The sequence below is a fragment of the Anolis sagrei genome, chromosome 3, assembly GCF_037176765.1.
Source record: "Anolis sagrei isolate rAnoSag1 chromosome 3, rAnoSag1.mat, whole genome shotgun sequence".
In the NCBI taxonomy this organism is placed as follows: Eukaryota; Metazoa; Chordata; class Lepidosauria; order Squamata; family Dactyloidae; genus Anolis; species Anolis sagrei.
Window position 1 is genome coordinate 13,040,493 of NC_090023.1, and position 26,524 is coordinate 13,067,016.

Genomic DNA, 26,524 nt, shown 5'->3' on the forward strand with positions numbered 1-26,524 from the left:
CCCTGGTGTGCAAGACGGCTTTGGTCAGGCATTGCCTGGAATAACCTTTTGTCCAGTTCTGGGCACCGTAACTCTAGAAGGAGATGGACAAGCTGAACCAGAGGTGGGCAACTAAAATGATCAACAGTTTGGAAACAAAGCCCATGAGGAACAGCTTAGCTTGGATTAAAAAAGGCAGAGAGTGGACATGGTTGCCATGTTAAAATATTTAAAAGGATGTCACATTAACTCTATTAAGTATACCTCTCAATACAAGTGTTAACATAATTAGAGAGGATCTCTACCTCACCAGAATGTCCATTTATTGGACTATAGTTCCTAGAACACCTCACTGATCTTGTGTTACACTTCCGATTGTTTATTCTCTATACAAAAAGGGCAAAGGATAGAAAGGCTGAATGAGAAGCAGTACTGTTTGTAGCTGCTCTGTTCCATCAGGGAGATTTGTTAGGCTTTAGTGTCAGCTGTGGGAAGTGAAAGCAACATCTGGAGCACAAGGGTAGGAAACCCATGCTTATGGAACAATGAATTGCTGATTGAGCTATCTGAAGCAAGTCATTAAAATGGCCTTGACTCAAGGCACGGCATGCTTCTATTTTGTCTGGTGATGTGAGAGCCTGAAAGGAGGTTCCTTGTAGCTTTCCAAAGGATTTCTGAAACCTTAATATGCTGGCAGCTGCCCGGATTGTTTGCAAGGAAGGTTGGCATGCAGGTTGGTATATTTATTTTGTATCAAAAGCATTGCGTAAATTAGTATAAAACTGATAAAAATAGAAGGAGCGCAAGCGGCTAAATATCTTTTGACCAAAAACAAGCAACAGCAATGGCATTGTCTGTAGCCTCCAACAATTCTTCCTCTGTACATGAGGCAGGGCATAGTGGACAAGCATACAGATGTGGAGTTGGCTGTTCTGCTCCACAGTCACATAAGGTGTTGGATTCTTTTAGGTAGTGCCATTTTGCCAGGTTGTCTTTTGATCTGCCCACTCCACTTCTGAGTGTGTTCAGGGACTTCCAAGTTGCCCATTCTTGGTTTGCCCCTGAAGGAAGACCCTTGTGGGTGGTCATCACATGATTCACATGCAGGTTGGCATGTGAAGCAATTTATTTATCATGTCAGAAGCAAATTGAGGGTACAGTTAAAATGCATAAAAAACACAAAGTTTAAAAACTTGGCATTATTTTAAATGTCTTTTGACCAGAAGCTGGCCACTTGAAGTGCCTCTGGTGTTGCTATAAGAAGGTTCTCCATTGTGCATGTGGCAGGGCTCAGGTTGCATTGCAGCAGATGGTCTGTGGTTTGCTCTTCTCCACATTCACATGTCATGGATTCCACTTTGTAGCCCCATTTCTTTAGGTTGGTTCTGCATCTCGTGGTGCCAGAGCGCAGTCTGTTCAGCGCCTTCCAAGTCGCCCAGTGAGTACTAAGTAAGTACAGTGAGTACTAAGCAGTGATATAGCTGTAAATGTGGAAGCGCTGGCATTCATTGCAATAACCCCCGTCTCTACACTCCCAAGGAAAGTCCCAATTATAGCATTAGTTCTTTTTGCCTTTTACATCAGGTTAGAACAGCATTTCTCAACCTGGGGGTTGTGAGGGGGTGTCAAAGGGTCAACAAAGACCATCAGAAAACATAGTATTTTCTGTTGATCATGGGGATTCTGTGTGGAAAGTTTGGCCGAATTCTATCATTGGTGGGGTTCAGAAGGCTCTTTGATTGTAGGTGAACTATACATTCCAGCAACCACAACTCCGAAATTTCAAGGTCTATTTTCTCCAAACTCCACCAGTGTTCACATTTGGGCATATTGACTATTCGTGCCAGATCCATCATGGTTTGATTCCACAGTGCTCTCTGGATGTAATTGAACTACAACTCCAAAACTCAAGGTCAATGCCCACCAAACCATTCCATTATTTTCTGTGTCATGGCAGTTCTGTGTGCCAAGTTTGGTTCAATTCGATCATTGGAATTGAACCAAACTTGCTCTTTCTTTGATTGTAGGTTAATGATAAATCCCAGCAACTACGACTCCCTAATGGCAAAATTAATGACATTAAGTCTAGTCGTGTCCGACTTGGGCGTAGTGCTCATCTCCATTTCTAAACCAAAGAGCTGGCATTGTCTGTAGACATTTCCTACATCATGTGGCTGGCATGACTTCATGGAGCACCATTACCTTCCCACAGTAGCAGTACCTATTGATCTACTTACATCTGCATGTTTCCAAACTGCTAGATTGGCAGAAACTAGGACTATCAGCAGGAGCTCACCCGGCTCCCTGGATTTAAACCGCTGACCTTTTTGTCAGCAAATTCGGCAGCTCAGAGGTTTAATGCATTGTGCCACTGAGGACTCCTTATGGACCCCAACGATTCTCTAGGATCTATAGGAAATCTTTTTTCCCTACATACAATCTCTGATTTTCGGTTGTACTTCTGAAATCAAGAAAACCTTGTGCAGGGGGAAATCAATCACACTTTTTGAAAATGTCAGCTTTATTCTTAAAAAGGCTAAATCTTTAGCAGCTTTTTAATGCAAAAGAGACCACCTCTGAGTGATCGACACCAACCCCCAGAACCTTCCCCAGTGCAAGCCCTCTTGAAATAGAGGAGACGCAGATGTGTCCTTACAGAGGTTCTTTCCTGCTTTCACTGGGGAATGACTCAGGTGCCCCCTGGCACAGCATTCATCCTTTTCCCAGCATACCATGTCCGCTCTCTTCTGCAAATGTCAAACTAATTAATACTAAGTACAGAATAACCAGCAAATTAATACTAAAATTACAATCTCTTAAGGGTCCGTACTGACCTAGACAGTTCACCCTCCCTTTTAGGGTAATTGAGTCAACATCGAAAGAGTTGGCTGTGTCAGTTCGTTTGAAAAGTAAAATCCGACGCATTCTTTGAACATGGCACTACAGGTGTCGTCATGATGGACATGAAGGCAGGACACATTCCATAATGCTTCCAAGGTTGAGGTTTCGGATCTACGGAGTTGCCCAAGCCGACAATTATACATCCGCACGCACACACACTTGAGACCAAGAGAGCAGACAAATCAGAGGAGCTACAATCGCAAGAGCCTGCAAGCGACTAGGTTATAGGGAAGGCCTTTGGACGCCGTGATTTGAAATCACTACTCGGAGCCGTAGCTTTGCAAGATGATCGCAGCCTGGCTAAAACTTGGTAATAAATTTGGAACATGCGCTGCTTTCTTTTAAATTCCTAAGCTTATAAAAAACCCTATGAAATTGTGCACTTGCTTCACAATGAGAAATCTTCCCCCCCCCCCTCCCCAAATGGCTGCCAGTCAAGTGCCTTATGTGTTGCTGTTTCAATTAAAAGCATGACACATAGTCATCTTGTGGTTGATGACGACACAGTTTTAGGCCTTCAAGGGCCTTCAGAGATCAGGTTTTGGCAAGGAAGGTGAAGATAAGAGCCTGAAGGAGTACACTCCACAAACCACCTGTACTGACATTGGCCACATGTATATGTCAGTCATCAGATCTCATAGGACTTAGCATAGTAATATTTATTTACCTTATTTACCTTACTTATATACCGCTGTTCTCAGCCCGAAGGCGACTCACAACGGTAATATTCCTGTAAACAGCAGAGTATGCTGTCCAAAATTTAAGGTACCAGCTTTCCCAAAGAAAAGGCTATTTCTCAAGTCCCAAAATAATCAAGGACATTATTCAATCAAGGCTCATGTATGCATGGTCTATTGGGAAGGGAAAACCCACTGTGTGAGGGAACAATACAAAAAACATTATTTTTACACTTTGTGGAACACTTACTTGACCAAGTCAAGCTGACAAGAGGACTCATAATGCTCCTCTTCAATAAGCCTTTCTGGGAGCCAACATTTAAATCCCCATAAAATGCATCCAGTCTAAAAGAACTACTCTAGGAGTTGCTTTGTACCAACAGAAGAAACGTTTGCTTGCTTACAACCAGCACATTATTTGAGAGCATTTTCTAGCTCCTGTACAGAACAGAATGACCAACAAGGGACAGTCTCTAAAATTTAGCCTCGGGGAATTGTTTGCTCAGCGGCTATACCCAAAGAACATTGGTTTCATAGTATTGGCGTTACTTTTACTTCCATTTCAGTGAAAGTGCCTGAACGTGGGAGAGACATTAACACTTAATTGTTTTTTAAAAAATGGAATACACACATTCACACAAACACACGCACACATACTTTGTTGAGTTGTGCCCTAAGAACCGATGCTTTGGGGCCATAGTCTATATACAGGTATTGGCTGAGCTAGCAACCCAGGGCAACCGCCAAATGGCTGATGTGCATTTTGATGTCCTTATTCAAAGAACCGAAACACCTTGCGCAAGAGAGACCTTGCATTATTTGCCGTTCCCAGGAGAAGCTTTTCTAATTGTTTCCAAGATGCGAAGAAACAACCTGATGTCTACTTGCCGTCGATATCTAGCCCACCTTCTTGAATCCTAACCTCCTCCATGTTACAGGGAAATGTTTTTGTTTTTTTTAATAAAGGAAATAAACCAGGTTATATTCTACGCTGACCCCGCAGGCGAAGCGGCCAGCTGGCCATGCTTCAAGATTGGGAAGCTGACTACATCCACCAGTCAGGCTGGGTCAAGGCGGCAGGAACGGCCTCTCTCAGGAGAGGACATGGCAAGGAGAAACAGTCATCACCCTTGGGGGGCTGGACTTATTATCAGTTGAAATTACAGCAAGTCAAATAGCTGATGTTTTTCCCTTCGCCCGGTAAGGGCGACTCCACATTGTTCACAAGCGTGTTCTGCCTTGCCTCGCTGATCAGCCGGCAAGCCAAGTCCAGAAAGAGTTTTTCCACATTATCGGACTCCTTTGCTGAGGTCTCCAGATAGTACATGTCTTGGGCTTCGGAAAACTCTTCTGCTCGTTGTTGGGAGACTTCTCGTTTGTCTGCCAAATCGATCTTATTCCCTGTGTAGAGAAAGCCAGGAGAGGGAAGATTAGTTTTTGACGCCAGAGGGAAAAACTCATAAACCCATCAGCGGTTCTGCATAATTTGGGGACTCGGCACAAAAGCCTAACACAAGTCAAAAAGAGCAATATGGGGATACGCAATAAATGAAAAAAAAGTATGTGTGTGTGTGTTTTTTTTTCTTGTCATGGGCAACTTGAGAAACTACAAGTCGCTTCTAGTGTGAGAGAAGTGGCCATCTGCAAGGATATTGCCCAGGGGATGCCCGGACGTTTTGGTATTTTACCATCCTTGTGGGGGCTTCTCTCATGTCCCCACATGGGGAGCTGAAGCTGACAGAGGGAGCTCATCCATGCTCTCCCCAAACTTGAACCTCCAACCTGTCAGTCTTCAGTCCTGCCGGCCCAAGGGTTTAACCCATTGCACTGCCAGAGGCTCCTGAGTGTGTTCGTGGGGTGGAATCTGCTTCTCTTGAGGTTTTTAAGCATCTGTCACATGTGTTGATTGTATGTTTCTACTTGGCAGAATGGGGTTGGACTGGTCGACCCTTGTGATTTTGATTTTGTGTCCCAGAAAGAGAAATCACTATAAAAACACAACAGAAAAACAAAACTATAGATCCCTTTCATTTGTGGCAGGTGTGGGCCACATATGGTCCTGGGGCCACATATTATTTTCTTAAGGCACAACACTGCAGATCCTTAGTAACTTTTTGTGGTCCCTCTCAATCAGTGGTTCTCAACTTGTCCAGGTGTTTTGGCCTACAACTCTCAGAAATCCCAGCCAGTTTACCAACTGTCAGGATTTCTGGGAGTTGAAGGCCAAAACAACTGGGGACCCACAAGTTGAGAACTGCTGACCAAAGGGTGAATCGATTTTCTAGGGTGGGAATTAACTTATTACACAGGTAGCAGAGCTCCTTTGGACTGTTCAAAAATACCCGCTTTTTAAAATCCAGAAGTGGACTTTTGAGCACTTCTATATTTTTTTTCTTTCCTTTTGAGATGTTCTTTGCAGTCTCTGCAATCCCCAAACTGTCTCAGGAGAAGGAAATTGGCCCTGAGACTTACTGCAGTTGGCCAGCTCTAATTTATGGTGTTACTATTAAAAACAGATGAAGGTGAAGATTGTGAACATGGGAAGTCAATTAATACATTTAACAACTAACTACAGTTTTGGACTAGAAGAGTTTTAGCTTTTGGAATACTTGTATCTGAATTTTCGTAGGTAAAAAGAGATCTTTGAGATTGGGCCCAAGTCTATATATGAAATTCATTTACATTTCATATACACATATACAACATTTAAAATAATATTGTGCATGAAACAAAGCTTGTGTATACTGAACCATTAGAAAGCAGTGGTGTTGCTATCTCAGCTACTGACATGGACAATTTTAGATTATTTTGGATTCCATGGAGCTGTGTTTCCCAATATTTTTTGACCAGGGGCCACTCTCCAACATTAGTACCAAAAGGGTTACGAATCTGTTTTTGGCCAACTTTAAATTTGGTTTGGTTATTTGAGTGCTGATTCAGAAAACTGCATTGGATAGACCACATCAGCTCTAATTACTGATACAAACATGTGTCATCCAGTAGTTGGCATCTGCTTGCCCACAGAAAACCATATTTAATGGTCTAGAGCTGATGTGGTAGTAGTAATCTTTTGTGGGTAGTCAGCCCCTTCCTTTCCAACATCCTTGGAAGGAAGAGGGTTTTGTGAAACCAGTCACTCTCATTGCCTCGTGGTTTCAAGACGACGATGTAGTAATGGTGAGGCCGTGGACCATATTTTCGTTCTTGGGGACCACTGGTAGTCCACAGACCACAGGTTGGGAACCACTGCCACAGAGAGATACTCAAACAAAACCCTTAAACTGTTTATAATGTTCCCATGAAATTACTTCGAGGAAAGGTGGGGATCTCATGCCTCTCCAAATGATGTTGGTTTGCAAATCCCCAAAGCCAATGGTGAAGAATGCAGGGAGTAGCAATGCAATTTTCATTCCAATTCAAGAGCCATGAATTGGGGGGAGAGAGTCCAAAGAGAAATTTGACCAGTTAGCTCTTTCCTTGAGGAACTCTTCTGGGTTCATAAACAGCTTCTGGACCACAAGTCCTAATTCTGAATTGATTGACTCCAAAAACAAACAGTGAAGCTCAGGCTGTAATGGTTTGATTGTTGAAACTCCGAACTGAAAACAGATGAGCTGTAAAAAGATTCAAGACTCTAGCAGAGAGAGGGAAGGTTGTGTTTTGTTAAAGGATTCTTTTAAATATTTTTCTATTAGAGGTCAGGATGGATGCTTCCTGCCTCACCTCCAAATGTAATGTAAATATGAGCCACAAGGAGAAATGCAATCCAAGGCAGAGTTTCTCTCTCACTCAAAGAGATTTCAAAAAACTATCCTGTGTCTCTCACGGATAAATGTGCAACACAATTCACTATATATATTCATGTATATTTCATAGAATCATGGAGTTGGAAGAGACCTCATGAGCCATCTAGTCCACCCCATTCTGCTGAGAAGCAGGAACACTGCATTCAAAGCACCCCTGACAGTTGGCCATCCAGCCTCTGTTTAAAAGCCTCCAAAGAAGGAGTCTCCACCACACTCCGGAGCAGAGAGTTCCACTGTTGAACAGCTCTCACAGTCAGGAAGTTCTTCCTAATGTTCAGGTGGAATCTCCTTTCCTGTAGTTCGAAGCCATTGTTCCGCATCCTAGTCTCCAGGGCAGCAGAAAACGAGCTTGCTCCCTCCTCCCTATGACTTCCCCTCACACCTTGATCCAAGGCCCTCATCAAATCTCCTCTCAGCCTTCTCTTTTGCAGACTAAAGATGCCCAACTCTTTAAGCCGCTCCTCATAGGGCTTGTTCTCCAGACAGTTGATCATTTTAGTCACCCTCGTCTGGACACATTCCCTTCAATTGCTATGCCCAGAATTGGACACAGAATTCCCGGTGTGGTCTGAGCAAGGCAGAATAGAGGGGTAGCATAACTTCCTTGGATCTAGACACTATGGCCCCTTTCACAAAGCTGAATAAAATCCTACACTTTCTGCTTTGAACTGGAATATATGGCAGTATGGACTCAGATATCCCAGTTCAAAACACATATTGTGGGATTTTTCTGCCTTGATATTCTGGGTTATATGGCTGTGTGGAAGGGCCTTAAATTCCTATTTATGCAGGCCAAAATCCCATTGACTTTTTTTGCTGCTGCATGACATTGTTGGCTCTTGTTCAACTTGTTGTCCATGAGGACTCCAATATCTTTTTCACACATACTGCTGTTGAGTCAGGTGTGAAAAAAGATCTTGGAGTCCTCATGGACAACATACACATGAGCCAACCTCATGTATAAAATGAGGGTAGGTTCTGGGGCCAAAATTATGGATTTTGATATGATCCATGGATAGATCAAGGGTCATTCTGTGCAAAGGGGAAAGACCAAAAGCCTCCTTAGAGGCCCAACCAACTTTGGTCACTGCTGCAATTTCCCCACCTAGACCTTCATAAAGGTCTGAAGCAGCACAACAGAAGAGAGAGAGCAGAGAGGGTCAGTGCTGCTTTCAGGTTCTCCTGGAATGGACTAATTTCTTGCGTTTCGCCACTCTTCTTAGAGAAGATGACAGTTTCTTGTTTTGATAAGAGCCAAGGTATTGATCCATGGATAAGTCAACACATTTTTGAGTAAAAATTCCAGACTTATGTATAATAATATAGGGTAATTACACAATAAAGATTTGCTAGAGCTAACAGGATTGGATGAAACTGATTTCCAGGAATCACTGTGGTCTTTGGGCATCCCTTCTTGCCAGAAAGAAATGGCTGCAGATGCCTGCTGCAGAACACGGCAACAATCCTGCCCAGGGAAGCAATGTAGCACATTGCCCTCTCCCCTCTAGAAATGCTTCCTGCTGCTCTGCCATAAGGCTACCCTCTGCTAATGTGCCGCTTACCTACGAGGACAGTTATGACCTTATTGCTGGCATATTGCTCTATCTCCCGCAGCCACTCTGGGAGGCATCGGAACGACTCTTCGCAGGTGATGTCATAGGTCAGTATTAATGCATTTGCGCTGCGATAGTAACTCTGCGTAATGGACCGGAATCTCTCTTGTCCTGCTGTGTCCCAGATCTGCAGCTTTTTTTCCAGAACAAGGAAAGGAGGGGAGGAAAAAAGGAGGAGGGGGGAAGGAGGGAAGAAAATGACTGCATTAGCACAAAACCCCTGTAACCAATCATAACACATCTTTGGCCTTCATGCACTTCTCCTCCACTGCAAGAATAAATCTAACAATGCCTCAATTGAAAGAGTCCTACTGTTTCATACTCCATGCCCCAAGGCCTGGAAAAGTTACTTTTTTTTGATGACAGCTTGCAGAATCCCACCACCACCACCACCACCAATGCAGCTAAATAGCTTATTTTTTCTATTTAATTTAGAGTCTGTCATTATCCTCGTGCAGCACTGTTTCTCAACCTTCCTAATGCGATAACCACTGATGAGATAACCACTTGGTTTGTCCTTCTGTGCTCAACAACTCAAAATATAGTAGACTCTCAGCCGGCACCATAGAGATTTGGACATGCCAGAAAAAATGAGATTCTGGTTGCCTGATAATTACTATTAAATATTGGTCTAATACAGTGGTTCTCAACCTTCCTAATGCCATGACCCCTTAATACAGTTCCTCATGTTGTGGTGACCCCCAGCCATAACATTATTTTTGTTGCTACTTCATAACTGTAGTTTTGCTACTGTTATGAATTGTAATGTAAATATCTGATATGCAGGATGTATTTTCATTCACTGGACCAAATTTGGCACAAAACCCAATATGCTCAAATTTGAATATTGATGGGGTTTGGGGGATTGATTTTGTCATTTGGGAGTTGTAGTTGCTGGGATTGATAGTTCTCCTACAATCAAAGAGCATTCTGAACTCCACCAATGATGGAATTGAACCAAACTTGGCACACAGAACTCCCATGACCAATTTATTATTTTATTTCAAATATTTGTACCCCAACCTTCTCAACCCCCAGGGGAGGGGGCAGAAAATACTGGAAGGGTTTGGTGGGCACTGACCTTAAGTTTTGGAGTTGTAGTTCACCTACATCCACCTACTGTGGACCCAAACAATGATGGATCTGAACTAAACTTGGCACAAATACTCAACATGCCCAAATGTGAACACATTTGGGGGAAACAGAACTTGACATTTGGGAGTTGTAGATGCTGAACCCCACCAATGATAGAATTGGGCCAAACTTCCCACACAGAACCCCCATGCCTTAAAGGGACTCACTGGCACAAGCCTACCTTCAGCTTCACACTCTCTCTTGCCCACACATGCACACCATGATGCTTAACCCCTCATGCCAAAAGATGTCAGTCACCAGGATCTACCCCCATAACATTTATTTATTTATTTATTTATTATATAAACTTATATGCCACCACTCCCCTGGGGCTCGGAGCAGCTTACAAGAATAGCTAAACATCACAAAGAGCTGTCCTTAAGTTTCATGTTTTGGCACTGCAATCTCAGGTTGGCAGAAAATCCTGATATGGCGACCTTGGGAATGAGCCTTGTTTTTAAGGAGAATCACCATTCCTGAAGTATTGGTTTTCTTTTTCTTTCTTTTTTTAATGATTCTAGGAGTTACTGAAAAAAATGTCTTTTCCCTGCTCCTGAACCAAGAGTTCCATCTTACAACCAAACACAGAGAAATCATGTTCATTTTAAGCTATGGTTGTTAAAAAGACTCAATCCTAAACCTTACTTTGATCCTGGCTTGTTTGAACAAACCATTGTTAGTAACTGGAGTACCCCCAAATTTAAAACTACTTTCAAACTGGAAGCAAAAGCTCTATGAGCCTTATAAATCATGTCTGCAGCATTGGAGAAGAAGGAGAAGACCTCCCTTTCCTCTGCAAAGTTGATAATGTTATTAGGTCTCTTATGAAACCTGTCTGATGGTCTTCTAGCTCCCTCATCCATCAAAGCTTCTGCCTTCAGACATTTGGATTCAGGACACAAAGCTAAGATGACACACATGGTGACTCTCCTCTGAGGAAGAAGACGTGTCTGGAAATACGCATTTGAAATTTATCACTTGTTCCTATCGGTGATGGGGAGTGGCAGCTTTTCTGATGCAGAATCTTAATGGCATCATTAAAATCTAAAGGCCCTACACAAGATACACATGTCAGAACCACAGAAACAACAACTAGCTTAAGCAAAGGGTCAGAGGCAGGGAAAAGTCTCCCTAAACCCAGATAAGGACCTAACACGCTTGTACTGGATTTTTCTCTTTGCATTGGCTTGCTTGAAAGTTGCAAGGATGAATCATTTCAAAAGTCACAGAATAGTTGAATCTTGAGGAGTTGGAAGGGGTCAAAAAGACCATCTAGTCCAGTGATTCTCAACCTGTGGGTCCCCAGGTTTTCTGACCTACAACTTCCAAAAATCCCAGCCAGTTTACCAGCTGTTAGGGTTTTTGGAGGTTGAAGATCAAAACATCTGGGGACCCACAGGTTGAGAACCAATGATCGAATCCAATCCTCTGCCATGCAGGAAAACACAACTAAAGCACTCCATTCCACCCCTGTTTAGCCACCTCCAAAGAAAGCGAGTCCACAAGCATGATTTCATTTAGCTTAGTGTTGGTACTCCAATCCATAAAAATAGTTAGAAATACGTAATTAAAATAACCATTTCAAAAACAGACATAGGTAAAATATACAAATACATGGCTAGAGAATGTATTTGTTTTATTTATTTACCCTATTATATACACCACCTTTCTTTACCTCGAAGGGGACTCAAGGTGGCTTACATATAGGCCAGTGGTTCTCAACCTGTGGGTCCCCAGATGTTTTGGCCTTCAATTCCCAGAAATCCCAACAGCTGGTAAGCTGGCTGGGATTTCTGGGAGCTGTAGGCCAAAACTTCTAGGGACCCACAAGTTGAGAATCCCTGATATAAGCAATTATTCAATGTTTTAAAACACATACAAAACATTAAGCTTAAAATAAATTCCATTAAAATTAATACATATTAAGCATTTAAAAGCATTGCATTCAATATGAAAATCACGCCATCCAGAAATCGTAGTCCAAAGCTGTTCCACGGTAATTGCAAATCTATTATTGCACTAGAATTATTCTCTAAAGGCTTGGTCCCAAAGCCACGTTTTCACTTTTCTTCTGAAAACCAGGAGAGATGGGACTGATCTAATGGGGAGGGAGTTCCACAGCCAAGGGACCACCACTGAGAAGGCCCTGTCTTGTCCCCACCAGTTGCTCTTGCGAGGAAGGTGGGACCGAGAGCAAGGCCTCCCCAGTAGATCTTAAAATCTGAGATGGTTCATAGGGAAAGATATGTTTGGACAGGCAAACTGGGGCGGAACCATTTCGAGAATTGTTTCATATAAAATCTAAAATGATACTGCAATGGGCTAAAGATAGATCAGGTACATATATCCTTTTAATTTTAAAATATTGCTAAAAAGTAAAAAAAACCACTTAATATGGGACTGCACCTGCTAGTAAATAGTTGATACCTTCCTCTTTTGACCCTGAGCGTCTTACAATAACATTGCTCAGAAATCTCCCTCTATAAAAAGGACAAAGTAAATCACAATGTTTAATACCTTCCACTTGACCTGCCTCATAGGGACAAAGGTGCTGTCTATGCTCTGAGGGAATCAGTCCCCCTTCCAAACAGTCAGATTAAATCAGTTTAAAAGGGAGGGTTGATATCGGTTTAAAAGTCAGTAGATTAATGTGCCAAAGCTAAGCAAAGTAATCCTGTGCATTTGTCTGTGTGTGCGTACACGCGCCTTCAAATCCTTTACAACTTATGATGTATCAAGGGGGCTTCTTTGCAAGATTTGTTCAGAGAGGGTTTATCTCTGCTTTCCTCTGAAGCTGAGAGAGTGTGACTTGTGAAAGGTGGGTTTGCATGACCAGGTGGGGATGCGGATCCCGATCTTCAGGCGCTCAAACCACTGCATTACAAGCAAATTATACTAATTTTAAGGACTCGAACAGAAGTTCTCTACGAACTATTATTTGCCTTCAAAGCTAATCAAATAGAAAGGGGGGTAGCTATGTCAGTCTCCTCTATCTCTTCTCTCCTCAAATAACCCCTCATGGAAATAGATTTCCCCCAGGCTGGTGAGAGATCACGATGCTTCGATTCTTTGAAGCTTTTAGCCGAATGGTCTCTGCATCCTTGCTGCCTTTTATCTGAGCTTATTTGATTTATTAATGTTCTGCAGGGTGCCTGTTCCATTGCCCTTCTACCACAGTATTATTATTTTTTTGCTCGAATTGGATTTGTTTTAATCAGATAGCTTTTATCAGCTGTTCTGCATATTTTTAAATAGAAAAAGGAAACTTTAGACTGAGGTCAGGAAAGTAAATTAGAAGTGTGCAGTCCGGATTATTCCTAGGTAAGTGTGTCTAGGATTGTAGACTCGTAGATTCACCACATAGATCAGTGGTTCCCAAGCTTTTTTTTTGACCAGGGACCACTCTCCAACATTAGTACCAAAAGGGTTACAAATCAATTTTTAGTCAACTTTAGATTTGGTTTAGTTATTTGGGGTGCTGATTCAGAAAATTGCATTGGATAGACCACATCAGCTCTAGTTTCTGATACAGAATGTATGCCGTCCAGCAGTCGCCATCTACTCGCCCACAGAAAAAAAACATATTTAATAATCTAGAGCTGATGTGGTAATAGCAATCTTTCGTGGGATTGTGCCGAGATTGTGGCGCAGCTGACTGAGTGTCAGCTGCATTAAGATCACTCTGACCAAAAGGTCATGAGTTCGAAGCCAACCCGGGTTGGAGTGGGCTTCCAACCAATTGTGTAGCCTGTTGTCGACCTTTGCAACCCAAAAGACAGTTGCATCTGTCAAGTAGGAAAATTAGGTACCACCTTGTGTGGGGAGGCTAAATTAACTAATTTATGAGGCCATAAAAAAAGACTCCAGCAAAAGCATGCGAGGAATGCATCATCAGTGTCGCAGATGGATGATGAAAGCGACAGCTCCCCTGGTGGCCAGAAAAAAATTAATAGCCTCAGTTTATGTCTGTATATGTTGTATGTCAATTGGCATTGAATGTTTGCCATATATGTGTACACTGTAATCCACCCTGAGTCCCCTGTGGGGTGAGAAGGGCGGAATATAAATACTGTAAACAATAAATAAATAATAAGTGGGTAGTCAGCTTCTCGCCTCCTTACATCCCCGTTGCCTTGGCACTACAAGAGGGTTTTGTGAAACCAGTTGCTTTTGTTGCTGTGTGGTTTCGAGGCAACAGTGTAGTAATGATGACGCTGTGGACCATATTTTCGTTCTTGGAGACCATTGGTGGTCCACGGACCACTGACATAGATTGATTGGAAGGCACCCTCTTCTGTGATTTGTTAAAGACCATTTACACACCGGAGGCCAAATATCCGCCATGACATTGAAATATCTAAATTCATTACAGTGAGACCTCTGTATCTGATTGGATTTGGTTCCAGGGCCCTCCATGGATACCAAAATTTGTGGATGATCATGTCCCATTATATACAATGGCATAGTAAAACAATGCTCCTTATAGAAAATAGCAAAATCAATGTTTGGTTTTTGGATTTAAATAAATATATATTTTCAAGCTGTGGATGGTTCAATCCATGGATATGGAGGGGGGCACAACTGTATATGCTTTGTTCTTTTACTATATACCAGACTTTTTTCATGATTACGCTTTTAACATTACTGTAGTACTTTTGGAACTTACATTGTTAGTGTTGCTTTATTTTGATTTTATTTTGATGTAGTAAACCTGACGGGCCACCTGGTGGTGCAGCGGCTTAAACCACTGAGTTGCCAAAATTGCTGACCAAAAGGTTTGCGGTTCAAATCCGGAGAGCAGGGTGAGCTCCTGCTGTTAGTCCCAGCTTCTACCAACCTAGCAGTTCGAAAACATGCAAATGTGAGTAGATCAATAGGTACTGCTTCTGCGGGAAGGGAACAGTGCTCCATGCAGTCATGCTGGCCACATGACCTTCAAGGTTTCTATGGACAACGCCAGCTCTTTGGCTTAGAAATGGAGATGAACACCACCCCTCAGAGTCGGACATGGCTAAACTTAATGTCAGGGGAAAACCTTTACCTTTACCTTAAACTTGATAAGTGGGGAGGGGGGGGGAATAAATGAGAATTCTTCTACCCACAAATATAATAAAATTTTCAAAATACAATTCCACCACACGCAGCTGAAAATTTCCTTCACTCCTCAAATTTCTAGCCCTGCAGAGAGTAAGACATTGAAAAATTGTTCACACCTGGAAACCTTATAATGTATGGTGTATTCCAATAATCTTGGTATTATTGCCTGCCACACTTTGTCTCAGAAAACACATGAATAATAGGGGATAAAAATAAGCAGAGGATGAGTGTCTGGTTTGTAGAACTGTTTCTATGCTCTTTGTTTCATGTTAGTATAGTTTGTGTGTACACATTAATGTAGGTAGGTGTTTCGTAAGTGTGTTTGCTGTTGATTTAGTTCTGTAGTATGCTGCAGCAGCTACTTAGGTGCACAGTTTTGGTGATATATATTATACAAATCTGCTCTTTTTGTGTTATATTTGCTCTTTTATTATGTTTTCATTCCCACATTTATGTATATTCATATTTGAACATTTTACAAGGAAATACAGTGCAGGTCCGTAACTGGGGGTCCTTCTGGACTCAATGCTGTCACTTTTGGTTCTCAGGTGCCGGCGGTGGCCAGGAGGGCCTTTGCACAACTCAAAAGTTGTGCGCTAGCTGCGGCCATACCTTGTGAAGTCTGACTTGGCCAGTGTGGTCCATGCCTTGGTTACATCCAGATTGGACTATTGCAATGCGCTCCACATGGGGCTACCCCTGAAGACGGCCTGGGAGCTCCAGTTGGAACAACGGGCCACAGCCAGGCTCCTTACTGGAGCAAACTATAGGGCACATACATCGCCCTTTTAAAAACAGCTTCACTGGCTGCCAGTAAGTTGCCAAATTCAAGGTGCAGGTTATGACCTATAAATCCCTAAATGGTTCGGGCCCTACCTATCTTCGCAATCGCATCTACCTCTATGAACTGGCACAAACTTTCCAGGGAGGCCCTCCTCTCGCTCCCACCACCGTCACAAGCATGGCGATGAGAGAGAGGACCTTCTCAGAGGTGGCCCCCCACCTCTGGAACGCCCTTCCTAGAGAAATAAGACAAGCCCCATCCCTCCCCTCCTTTTGTAAGAGCTTGAAGACCTGGTGGACTAAACAAGCCTTTGAGAACGACTAGTTCTAGCTCAGCCCCAGATATTGTTGAATATGGCCATATCTTTTTCTACCACTTATCCAGGTCACTTCCTCCTATTAGGCCCCAGAAATGAACAGCCATAGACTATACCTATTATTGTTGTTGCCTGCTATAGCATTGCACTTAATTTCCCGGGCCCTCTAGAAATTGCACTAGCCTCGGCCCGGCCTTTTTAAATTGCCTTGAACAGGCAGGATTATTTGAAATACATATGTACTATTGTGATTTTTATGCTTATATTGCTTTGTTAATTTTATGTTTATGTTGTTTACTCTGTATGTATTGATGATGTTACTTGGAAACCGCTCTGAGTCCCCTCGGGGAGATAGAGCGGTATATAAATAAAGTTTTATTGTTGTGGTTCTTGTTCATGGTTGAATAAAAATGGTTCAAAAATAAAAGAAAACTCATGATATGGGTTGGTATAAGTTGGTAATGATTTGGAGGCACACAGCAACAAACCCCAATCTTGCTCTCACTCCTGCTATATTTCTCTGAAACTCCACATTCCCATCCATGTGTGGCCACCTCATTCATCCACTTCTCCCGTGTTTTGGCTCCAACGCTGTTGGCATTCATCTGATATCACAGTCAGAGGGAGTGACTCACCAACTGGTCCAAAGTACAGAACGAGATCAACAACTCTTATTTCACCCTGCACGACACTGCATGAGTGAAGACACCACTGTTTCAATCTTACACATTGAGATACGGAGTGCAGTATTTTGCTCTTACAAGAAAGACTCTTCCATTCCTGGCAAGAAAGAAGAAACCGCTGCTTTCCTTGCTCTGGAATTGCAAGCTCCCCAAAGCCTTGGGAAAGCCTGTGGCTCATTTATTTACATCATTTTTCCTCTGCTCTTCAATGTAAAGCACTCCCAGAACTGTTTACTTGAGATCAATAATGACAGCCCTTGCCTGCAGGCTTACAATGTTTAAAAAGGGGAAATACAAAAGGAAACAGGGATAGTAATGGAAAGGCTGGGAGGAGATCCAACTCGTTTTTGAATTCAGAAAGTTCGTGAAACAAGGAGCTTGAAGGATATCAGAGACCCAATGGAGTCAAAAGAGCCAGATTATCAATGGTGCAAAAGTCTAAATACCCTAAAGCAGTGGTTCTCAAAAATGTATCCCAGTGACCGCCATTTCATCTATATGTGGACATCGCAACTCATCCCATTACACTGTACTATATGAATAAAAATGTTTTGTTTAGTGTACATATCTTCATTCTCACATTTATATATATTCATATTTGAATATTTTACAAGGAAATACAGACAGCCACCCACATTTATGGGTTTAACATCTGTGAATTTGATTATTTGTGGGTTTGCCATTAGTAAAGGGTAAACATTTCCCTTGACATTAAATCTAGTTGTGTCTGACTCTGGGGGGTGGTGCTCATCTCCATTTCTAAGCTGAAGAGCCGGTGTTGTCCGTACACACTTCCAAGTTCATGTGGCCAGCATGACTGCATGGAGCACCGTTACCTTCCTGCAGAAGCGGTACCTATTGATTTAATCACATTTGCATGCTTTGAACTAGTAGGTTGGTAAAAGCTGGGTCTAACAGCAGGAGCTCACCCTGTTCCCCGGATTCGAACCACTGACCTTTCGGTCAGCAAGTTCAGCAGCTCAGCGGTTTAACAGCAGGTTTGCTGTTGCTTCTCCAAAACTCAAGATGGATCAAAGCAGGGAGGAGTCTGGGAGGGCTGCTTGGACAAAGGGTGGGAAGCTGAGCCCTGCAAGCCTCCTCCTACTCCTCTACCTGCTTCTTTGACATTCTCTGCTAGCCATCTCTACCTCCTAGGGAGCCGTGGTAGGGCAATGGATTAAACCCTTGTGCTGGCTGAACTGCTGACCTGAAGGTCGGCAGTTCAAATCTGCAAGATGGAGTAAGCGCCTATATGTCAGCCCCAGCTTCCCATGCAGGGACATGAGAGAAGCCTTCCACAGGATGGTAACACATCTGGGCACCCCCTGGGCAATGTCTTGGTAGATAGACAATTTTCTCACACTAGAAACAACTTGCAGTATGTTCTCAATATGCTTCTGATATTATATTTTAAAAAAGTATTTCTCTGCCTGCCCTCTTTCCTGCCTCTTTCCCCAAAGATAAAGTGTGTGTGGAGACGCTGGGAACTGGCAAGGTGCATCCCTCAGAAGCGGGAAGCAGGATCTGCCTCAAAAGGTAGATGTTCTGTCCTTTCAGAGATGATTACCAACTGCTGCTCTGTCTTTTCCAAGCCCAATGGGTGTGTGCATGTGCATGTGTGTGTGTACATGCATGTGAGAGAGATGTAGAACCATTGGACCCAGAAAGGGATAAACACCTTTCCACACCAAGCCACTGCCATTTGCCTTTGGGAGGAGGAAAGAGAACAGAAAGCCACTTCACTCCTTCCAAATCTCTAAATCTTTCTCTCTCTCTTTTTCACACACAGACAGACAGACAGACAGACAGACAAACTCTTCCCTGTGTGTCCCTACATTAGGTTTGGGATAGATGGACCTGCAGGGATCACTGTAGCCAAGTACCTCTGCAAGTCCAGAGCAGCCAGCCACCAATTGAGTATGGCTGTGGAACAATGGGAATGTACATACACACCACAAAAGTAGGATTGCTTTTCCTCGCTGGAAGCCCCTGTTTCTTCAGAAACACATGCCATCTCAAAATGAAATCGGAAAAATCAAGGAAGGTCTTACCTTTACTTTTTCACCATTTATCTCCACTGTCTTAATCATAAAGTCCACCCCAATCGTGGCTCCTTGCCCTGGTGGGAAAAGACCCTTGAAAAAAGAAAACAAAATATCATACATAACACTATTTTAGAGACAAGAGATGCTTGGTATTTTCCCACCCTATTTGCTGAAAAGGGGAGAAAAGTGACAATTAGAAAGACACACAACCATTTCACAACTGTAAAGCAAGAGACTCCCATGATGTGGACTGAGAGCTTCCAGACGTGTAGCACTAGGAGTGTTTCTCAACCTTCCTAATGCTGTGACCCCCTTAATGCCGTTCCCCTTGTTGTGGTGACCACCCCAATCATAAAATTGTTTTCATTGATACTTCCTAACTGTAATTTTGCTACTCTTATGAATTATAATGTAAATATCTGATATGCAGGATGTAGTTTCATTCACTGGACCAAATTTGGCACAAATAACCGATACCCCCCAAATTTGAATACTGGTGTCGTGTGATGGTGGTGGTGGTGGTGTTGGGGCGGGGTTAATTTTGTCTTTGGGGAGTTGTACTTGCTGGGATTTATAGTTCACCTACAATTAAAGAGCATTCTGAACTCCACCAACAATGGAACTGAACCAAATTTGGCATACATAACAGAAATACTAGATGGATTTAGTGGGCATTGAACTTGAGTGTTTGGACTTGTAGTTCACCTATATGCAGGGAGCACTGTGGACTCAAACAATGATAGATCTGGACCAAACTTGGCACAAATATCCAATATGCCCAAATGTGAACACAGTGGAGTTGGGGGGGGGGGGGGAATAGACCTTGACATTTGAGATTTGTAGTTGCTGGGATTTATAGTTCACCTATAATCAAAGAACATTCTCAACCCCACTAACGATAGAATTGGGCCAAATTTCCCACACAGAACCCCCACACCTCGAAGGGACTTGGTGGCACGAGCATCCCTCCAGCCTCACACGCTCTCCCTCACCTGCACATGCACACCACGCTGTCATGCGCCGCTCATGCCTGCTCTCCTTTCCCCGCTTGGAGTCTCAGGGACAGTCCCCCCTTGTTGGAGGAGGGCTTTTGGTGGGAGGATTCACCATCTGTTTCCAAAAAGGAAGAGAGGGACAGGCAGAGAAATCTTTAGCCTTCTCTGCCAAAGGAGTTACTAAGACCATCAGAAATATATGTTTTCTAATGGTCTTTGGAGACCCCTCTGAAACCCCCTTGCAGCCCCCCAGAGGCCCCGACCCTAAGGTTGAGAAACACTTTCATAGTAGAAGCTCTCCTTTCTATTTCCTGAGCTGTTGTTCCTCAGGAGTATTTTGATTATGGCAGCAGTCCTTTGGCAATAAAAGGAAAAGGAAATTCATAGCCATTTCCATGTTTATGCAAGCAAAGGTTCACCCAAGAGTCCTCAGCAATCTATTTCTGCCTAGTACAAGGCTTGGCCAAGTCAACAGCTTTGTACTCCACCTTTGGTCTACCAGACCCTGTGCCAAGTGGATCATACTCAAGAATCCATCTGTGCCACATGGATGAAAACAATGGCATGGGGGTACACTGAGGTTCAGAATTAAACTGGGATTGAAGAGATGTTTTTCCAAATCCCCTTGAAATTAGCCACGATCTCTTGACCTAACCTACTTTACAGTGTTGTGTTTTGTGGACGACCTGGGTAAGGGCATTTGACAGTCAGAGAGCTGTATTTATTATTTATTTATTTATTTATTTATGACATTTATATCCCACCCTTCTCATCCCAAAGAGAACTTGGGGCAGCTTACATAAGTGGCATTATTCCATGCCCGAACAACAACAATGAAAAGCAATTAAACAACAATTTAAAACAACATTAAAACAACATATGTAAACACAGACCAGTTAGATATGATCTCACTAACATTCCTAGCGAATATACAGTGGAAGTGAAGAACAGATTTGAAGGACTAGATTTAGTAAACAGAGTCCCAGAAGAACTATGGACAGAAGTCCGCGACATTGTTCAGGAGGCGGCAACAAAGTACGTCCCAAAGAAAAAGAAAACCAAGAAGGCAAAATGGTTGTCTGCTGAGACACTGGAAGTAGCCCAAGAAAGGAGGAAAGCAAAAGGAAACAGGGATAAGGGGAGATATGCCCAGTTAAATGCGCAATTCCAGAGGTTAGCCAGAAGAGATAAGGAACTATTTTTAAATAAGCAATGCATGGAAGTGGAAGAAGACAACAGAATAGGAAGGACAAGAGACCTCTTCCAGAAAATTAGAAACATTGGAGGTAAATTTCAGGCAAAAATTGGTATGATAAGAAACAAAGATGGCAGGGACCTAACAGAAGCTGAAGAGATCAAGAGAAGGTGGCGAGACTATACGGAAGATCTGTATAGGAAGGATAATAATATTGAGGATAGTTTTGACGGTGTGGTGAATGAATTAGAACCAGACATCCTGAGGAGTGAGGTTGAATGGGCCTTAAGAAGCATTGCTAACAACAAGGCAGCAGGAGACGACGGGATCCCAGCTGAACTGTTTAAAATCTTAAAAGATGATGCTGTCAAGGTGATGCATGCCATTTGCCAGCAAATATGGAAAACACAAGAATGGCCATCAGACTGGAAAAAATCAACTTATATCCCCATACCAAAAAAGGGAAATGCGAAAGACTGCTCCAACTTCCGTACAGTGGCCCTTATTTCTCATGCCAGTAAGGTAATGCTCAAGATCCTGCAAGGAAGACTCCAGCAATACATGGAGCGAGAGTTGCCAGATGTTCAAGCTGGGTTTAGAAAAGGCAGAGGAACCAGAGACCAGATTGCCAATATCCGCTGGATAATGGAGAAAGGCAGGGAGTTTCAGAAAAACATCTACTTCTGCTTCATTGACTATTCTAAAGCCTTTGACTGTGTGGACCATAATAAATTGTGGCAAGTTCTTAGTGGGATGGGCATCCCAAGCCACCTTGTCTCTCTCCTGAGGAATCTGTACAAGGACCAAGTAGCAACAGTCAGAACTGACCACGGAACAACAGACTGGTTCAAGATTGGGAAAGGCGTACGGCAAGGCTGCATCCTCTCACCCAACCTTTTTAACTTGTATGCAGAACACATCATGCGATGTGCGGGGCTGGATGAATGCAAAGCTGGGGTGAAAATTGCTGGAAGAAACATTAACAACCTCAGATATGCAGATGACACCACTCTGATGGCCGAAAGCGAGGAGGAGCTGAGGAACCTTCTAATCAAGGTGAAAGAAGAAAGCGCAAAAGCCGGGTTGCAGCTAAACGTCAAAAAAACCAAGATTATGGCAACAAGAATGATTGACAACTGGGAAATAGAGGGAGAAACCGTGGAGGCCGTGACAGACTTAGTATTTCTAGGTGCAAAGTTTACTGCAGATGCAGACTGTGGCCAGGAAATCAGAAGACGCTTACTTCTTGGGAGGAGAGCAATGTCCAATCTCGATAAAATAGTAAAGAGTAGAGACATCACACTGGCAACAAAGATCCGCCTAGTCAAAGCCATGGTATTCCCTGTAGTCACCTACGGATGTGAGAGCTGGACCTTAGGGAAGGCTGAGCGAAGGAAGATCGATGCTTTTGAACTGTGGTGCTGGAGGAAAGTTCTGAGAGTGCCTTGGACTGCGAGAAGATCCAACCAGTCCATCCTCCAGGAAATAAAGCCCGACTGCTCACTGGAGGGAAAGATACTAGAGACAAAGTTGAAGTACTTTGGCCACATCATGAGGAGACAGCAAAGCCTAGAGAAGACAATTATGCTGGGGAAAGTGGAAGGCAAAAGGAAGAGGGGCCGACCAAGGGCAAGATGGATGGATGGCATCCTTGAAGTGACTGGACTGACCTTGAGAGAGCTGGGAGTGGTAACGGCCGACAGGGAGCTCTGGCGTGGGCTGGTCCATGAGGTCACGAAGAGTCGGAGACGACTGAACGAATGAACAACAAATGTAAACATTGGACAGCTATTGTGCATATATCCTAGTGATTCCCAACCTGTAGGCCATAAGACCTAAAATAAGGTCCATGGCTCTAGATTATTAAATATAGTTTCTGTGGGTGAGCAGAAGGCGACCATGGGATGGCATACGTTCTGTATCAGAAACTAGAGCTGATGTGGTCTATCCAGTGTATTCTTCTGAACCGGCACCCCAAATAATCAAACCGAATCTAAAGTTGACCAAAAACCAACTTTTAACCCTTTTGGTACTAATGTTGGAGAGTGGTCCCTGGTCAAGTGGTCCTTAGTCTAAGTGGTCCCTGGTCAAAAAAAGGTTGGGAACCATGGATATATTCAAAACCAGATAATCTGAAAATTATATTCAACCATCCAAAGATAATTCCAACTGTATTGCACAGATAATTATGCTGGGCCAAAAGCTTGCTCACAAAGCCAAGTTTTCACTTGTTTGCAAAATGACAGGAGGGAACGGGCCAATCTAATCCCACTAGGAAGGGAGTTCCATAGATGAGGGGCCACCACTGACAAGGCCTTGTCTCTCATCCCCAACAGTCGCACCTGTGAAGGTGCCTGCTTGGCCAAGGAAACCCACTACTGTCCTTGGATGAGTCATACGCTCTCACTCCTAGAAAACCACGTGATAGGGTTTGCCTTAGGATTGCCATAAGTCCAAAACAAATTAAAGGCAGACAACATCAGCAACAGAGCACTTAAAAGGAAGGGAGATATAGTAATTAATTAATATTCTGCTAGAAGGAAAATGAAAATTAATTATACCAAAAAAAAAAAAGGATTATTAATTCCCTGGGACAATATAATGATGAATACCAACCTAGGGAATTCATTCTTTAACATCTCGTATACTATTTTTTTTCAATGGATTCAGAAATACCACTCTCCAGCACCAGCCAAAATTCAAACAATGTAGAGTCAACATATGAAATTCCTTCCATTGCTAAAAATCAAATCCAGCAGTGTCAGCAAAACCATCATCTGGAAGTGATTGGAGGGTGGTTGAACAAGCCCAAATAGTTCTCATTTGTTAAAACACGCCTGCCTATTACCTCTCCTTCCATGGAAGAGTTGCTTTCCTTTTTAAAGAGCACACCTCAAGAAAAAAAATTACAAACATTATAAGGAAGTGCAAATCACATATACTGGATTTTTAGAAATAACTACTTCAAAAAGGATTGGACAATGCATTGCAGTCTTATCAGTCTATCTGAGATGTAGACTAGCAGGGTTTTCCCCCCTCCCATAATGTGTAAGGGAGTAGTACCATATTGAGCCATAGGCTATAATTATTTGTTTCTTTCCTGGAAACTGGGAGCTGGTGGCTCACAGACTGGTTCACCAATTTGAGTACTACAGTCTCCAATATTCTTGTTGTTGCTTGCACTCAAACTTAGAATAACCAGAAGGCAGACCTATCACAGTGTTTGCTTGGCAAGATTTCTTCAGAGCCATTTGCCATTCCGTTCCTCTGAGGCTGAGAAAGCATATTTCTCTCAAGGACACTCAATGGGTTGCCATGGCTGAGCAGGGATTCGAATTGTAGTCCAACTGGCTCTGAAGTCTACACTATTACTAGTGTTATCTCAAGTTCGTGAAGTTGGAAAAGAGAGGCAAGAAAGAGCCACCTCTCAGCTGGCTTTGCTCAATGACTTGTTCATCTTCTTACATCAGAAACATTCATTTCACAGAGCAGCTGCAGAAATACCCCAAATCTTTTTTAAATTTTTATTTTAGATTTCTCTGTGGAGTAGAGGTCACTGTCGCTCTAGTGCCCATGGCAGCAGGCCCACAGTCACGGAAAGAGAAGAATTAACTTTCCCAAAGATCAGTTCTTTCAAAGCTCGCCACAAGGAAGTGGAGCTGGCGAGTTTGTACATCAAATTGCCAAGAAACACTCCATGTGTTACATAACCTCAACACAAACTGCCTTTCTTTCTATCCAGCCACAGAAGCACGGATTGAGGGGAGAGAAACCACAAGGACATTGCTTACTTATAAGAACTTTAGAAGGGCACAGCAAGATCTGACCAAAGCGCTATGAAGAATTCCTCTGTACCAGTCTAATTCCACAAGCAACCGGCAATCAGAAACAAGGAAAGCCCACAAGCGGAACATGACCAGAGCACTATCCTCCACCCATTGGTTCAAAGAAGCTGGTATTGACCGGCACATTGTTTCTCACTCTGGAAAAAATACACAACTGGCCATCCACAACAGCAGGCTTAACTTTTCTGGATGTGATGATTCACAGATTTTATTATTATGTTTTCACAGATTTTATTATTATGTTTCACAGATTTCATTATTATGTTTTCTCTGGTCCTCCAGAATGACTCTTTGGACAACTTCCACTGAAGGTTGAACATGGAGTCATGCTGGAGGACCTACAGATTCATACAGGGATCACTTCTTTAGGTATATACAGGTATACTTCAGTTAATAAAGTCTATGACAAAGTCTTCTCTCATTTTCTGTCTATCTTACTGGGTGGTGGGGTTTCCCGAATTAACACTGGGTGAATGATGAAGGAGGGGTGGAGAAATAAAGGCTTTCAGTGTTGGGTTGCAGAAGCATGTCTACAATAAACAATGTAATAACAATTGATCTATGAAAGAATGGGATTGAATTATTCATTTATAGCTGTGCCTGCTAATGAACAACAGGCAAGATGAACAGCAGTTACCTCCAGAATCACTGACTGAGAATGGATGAAGAGCAAAACAGAAAGAAAAGGAAAAGTTAAATTAGCCTGTCTCACCAACTACCCTGGTCACTGAAAACATAGTTGCACCAAAATGGAAAACATAAGAAAAATGGAAACTGTTGAAAGAAAAAAATCAACCCAGGATTCATTATGGAAGAATCCATATGGAAGAAGCAGCAAGTAAAAGAAGATTTTAACACTTATGACAATGATTTGACCCAGGCTGGATTTTAGACTCTGATTTCAATAGGCATGTGTTAATCAATTGTTTTAATTGTTTTAATATTTTTAATATTTTAATGTATCGTTGATTGTTTTATTATGATGACACCGTATGGTGTGTGTGAGGCCGCCCTGAGTCCCCCCTCGGGGGTGAGAAGGGTGGGGTATAAATATAGGAAATAAATAAATAATAAGAAGATTTCAAATGATCTCTTTGTTGTTGTTCACCTTAGGATGATTTCTGACATATGGAAACCTAACTCAGAGTTTTCTTGGCAAAATTTGTTCAAAAGAGGTTTGCTATTGCCTTTCTCCAAGGCTGAGAGTGTGTGCCTTGCCCAAGATCACCCAGCCGGTTTAATAGCTGAGCAGGCATTCGACCTCTGGTTTCCAGATTCACAATCCCAATGCTAAAAACATTATATCACACTGCTTCCCCAAGTTGTCTCTTGAAAATTGAAAATGTTTTTGTTTGTGCAGGCAAAGCTTATTCTTTCCATATTATTTCTAGCTCTGCTACGAAAGTTTTTGTTTAAAGAAGTAAAGCCCAGGAACACATTCTCTTCAATAAGTG

General features: G+C 42.7%; 1 protein-coding gene across 2 annotated transcripts in view; it reads right to left on the reverse strand.

The window, feature by feature from the left end:
• Positions 1 to 2,482: 2,482 nt before the first annotated feature.
• The window catches only part of RAB30 (RAB30, member RAS oncogene family), a 79,083-nt gene continuing 55,041 nt past the window's right edge, over positions 2,483 to 26,524 (reverse strand). For both annotated transcript variants that reach the window (XM_060771197.2, XM_060771198.2), the window contains exons 3-5: positions 19,042 to 19,125; positions 8,926 to 9,109; positions 2,483 to 4,958 (exon numbers count right to left, since the gene is read on the reverse strand). In XM_060771197.2, the coding sequence (XP_060627180.1) occupies positions 4,708 to 4,958; positions 8,926 to 9,109; positions 19,042 to 19,125 (519 nt within the window). In that variant the 3' untranslated portion in view covers positions 2,483 to 4,707. The remainder of the gene's footprint in view (positions 4,959 to 8,925; positions 9,110 to 19,041; positions 19,126 to 26,524) is intronic.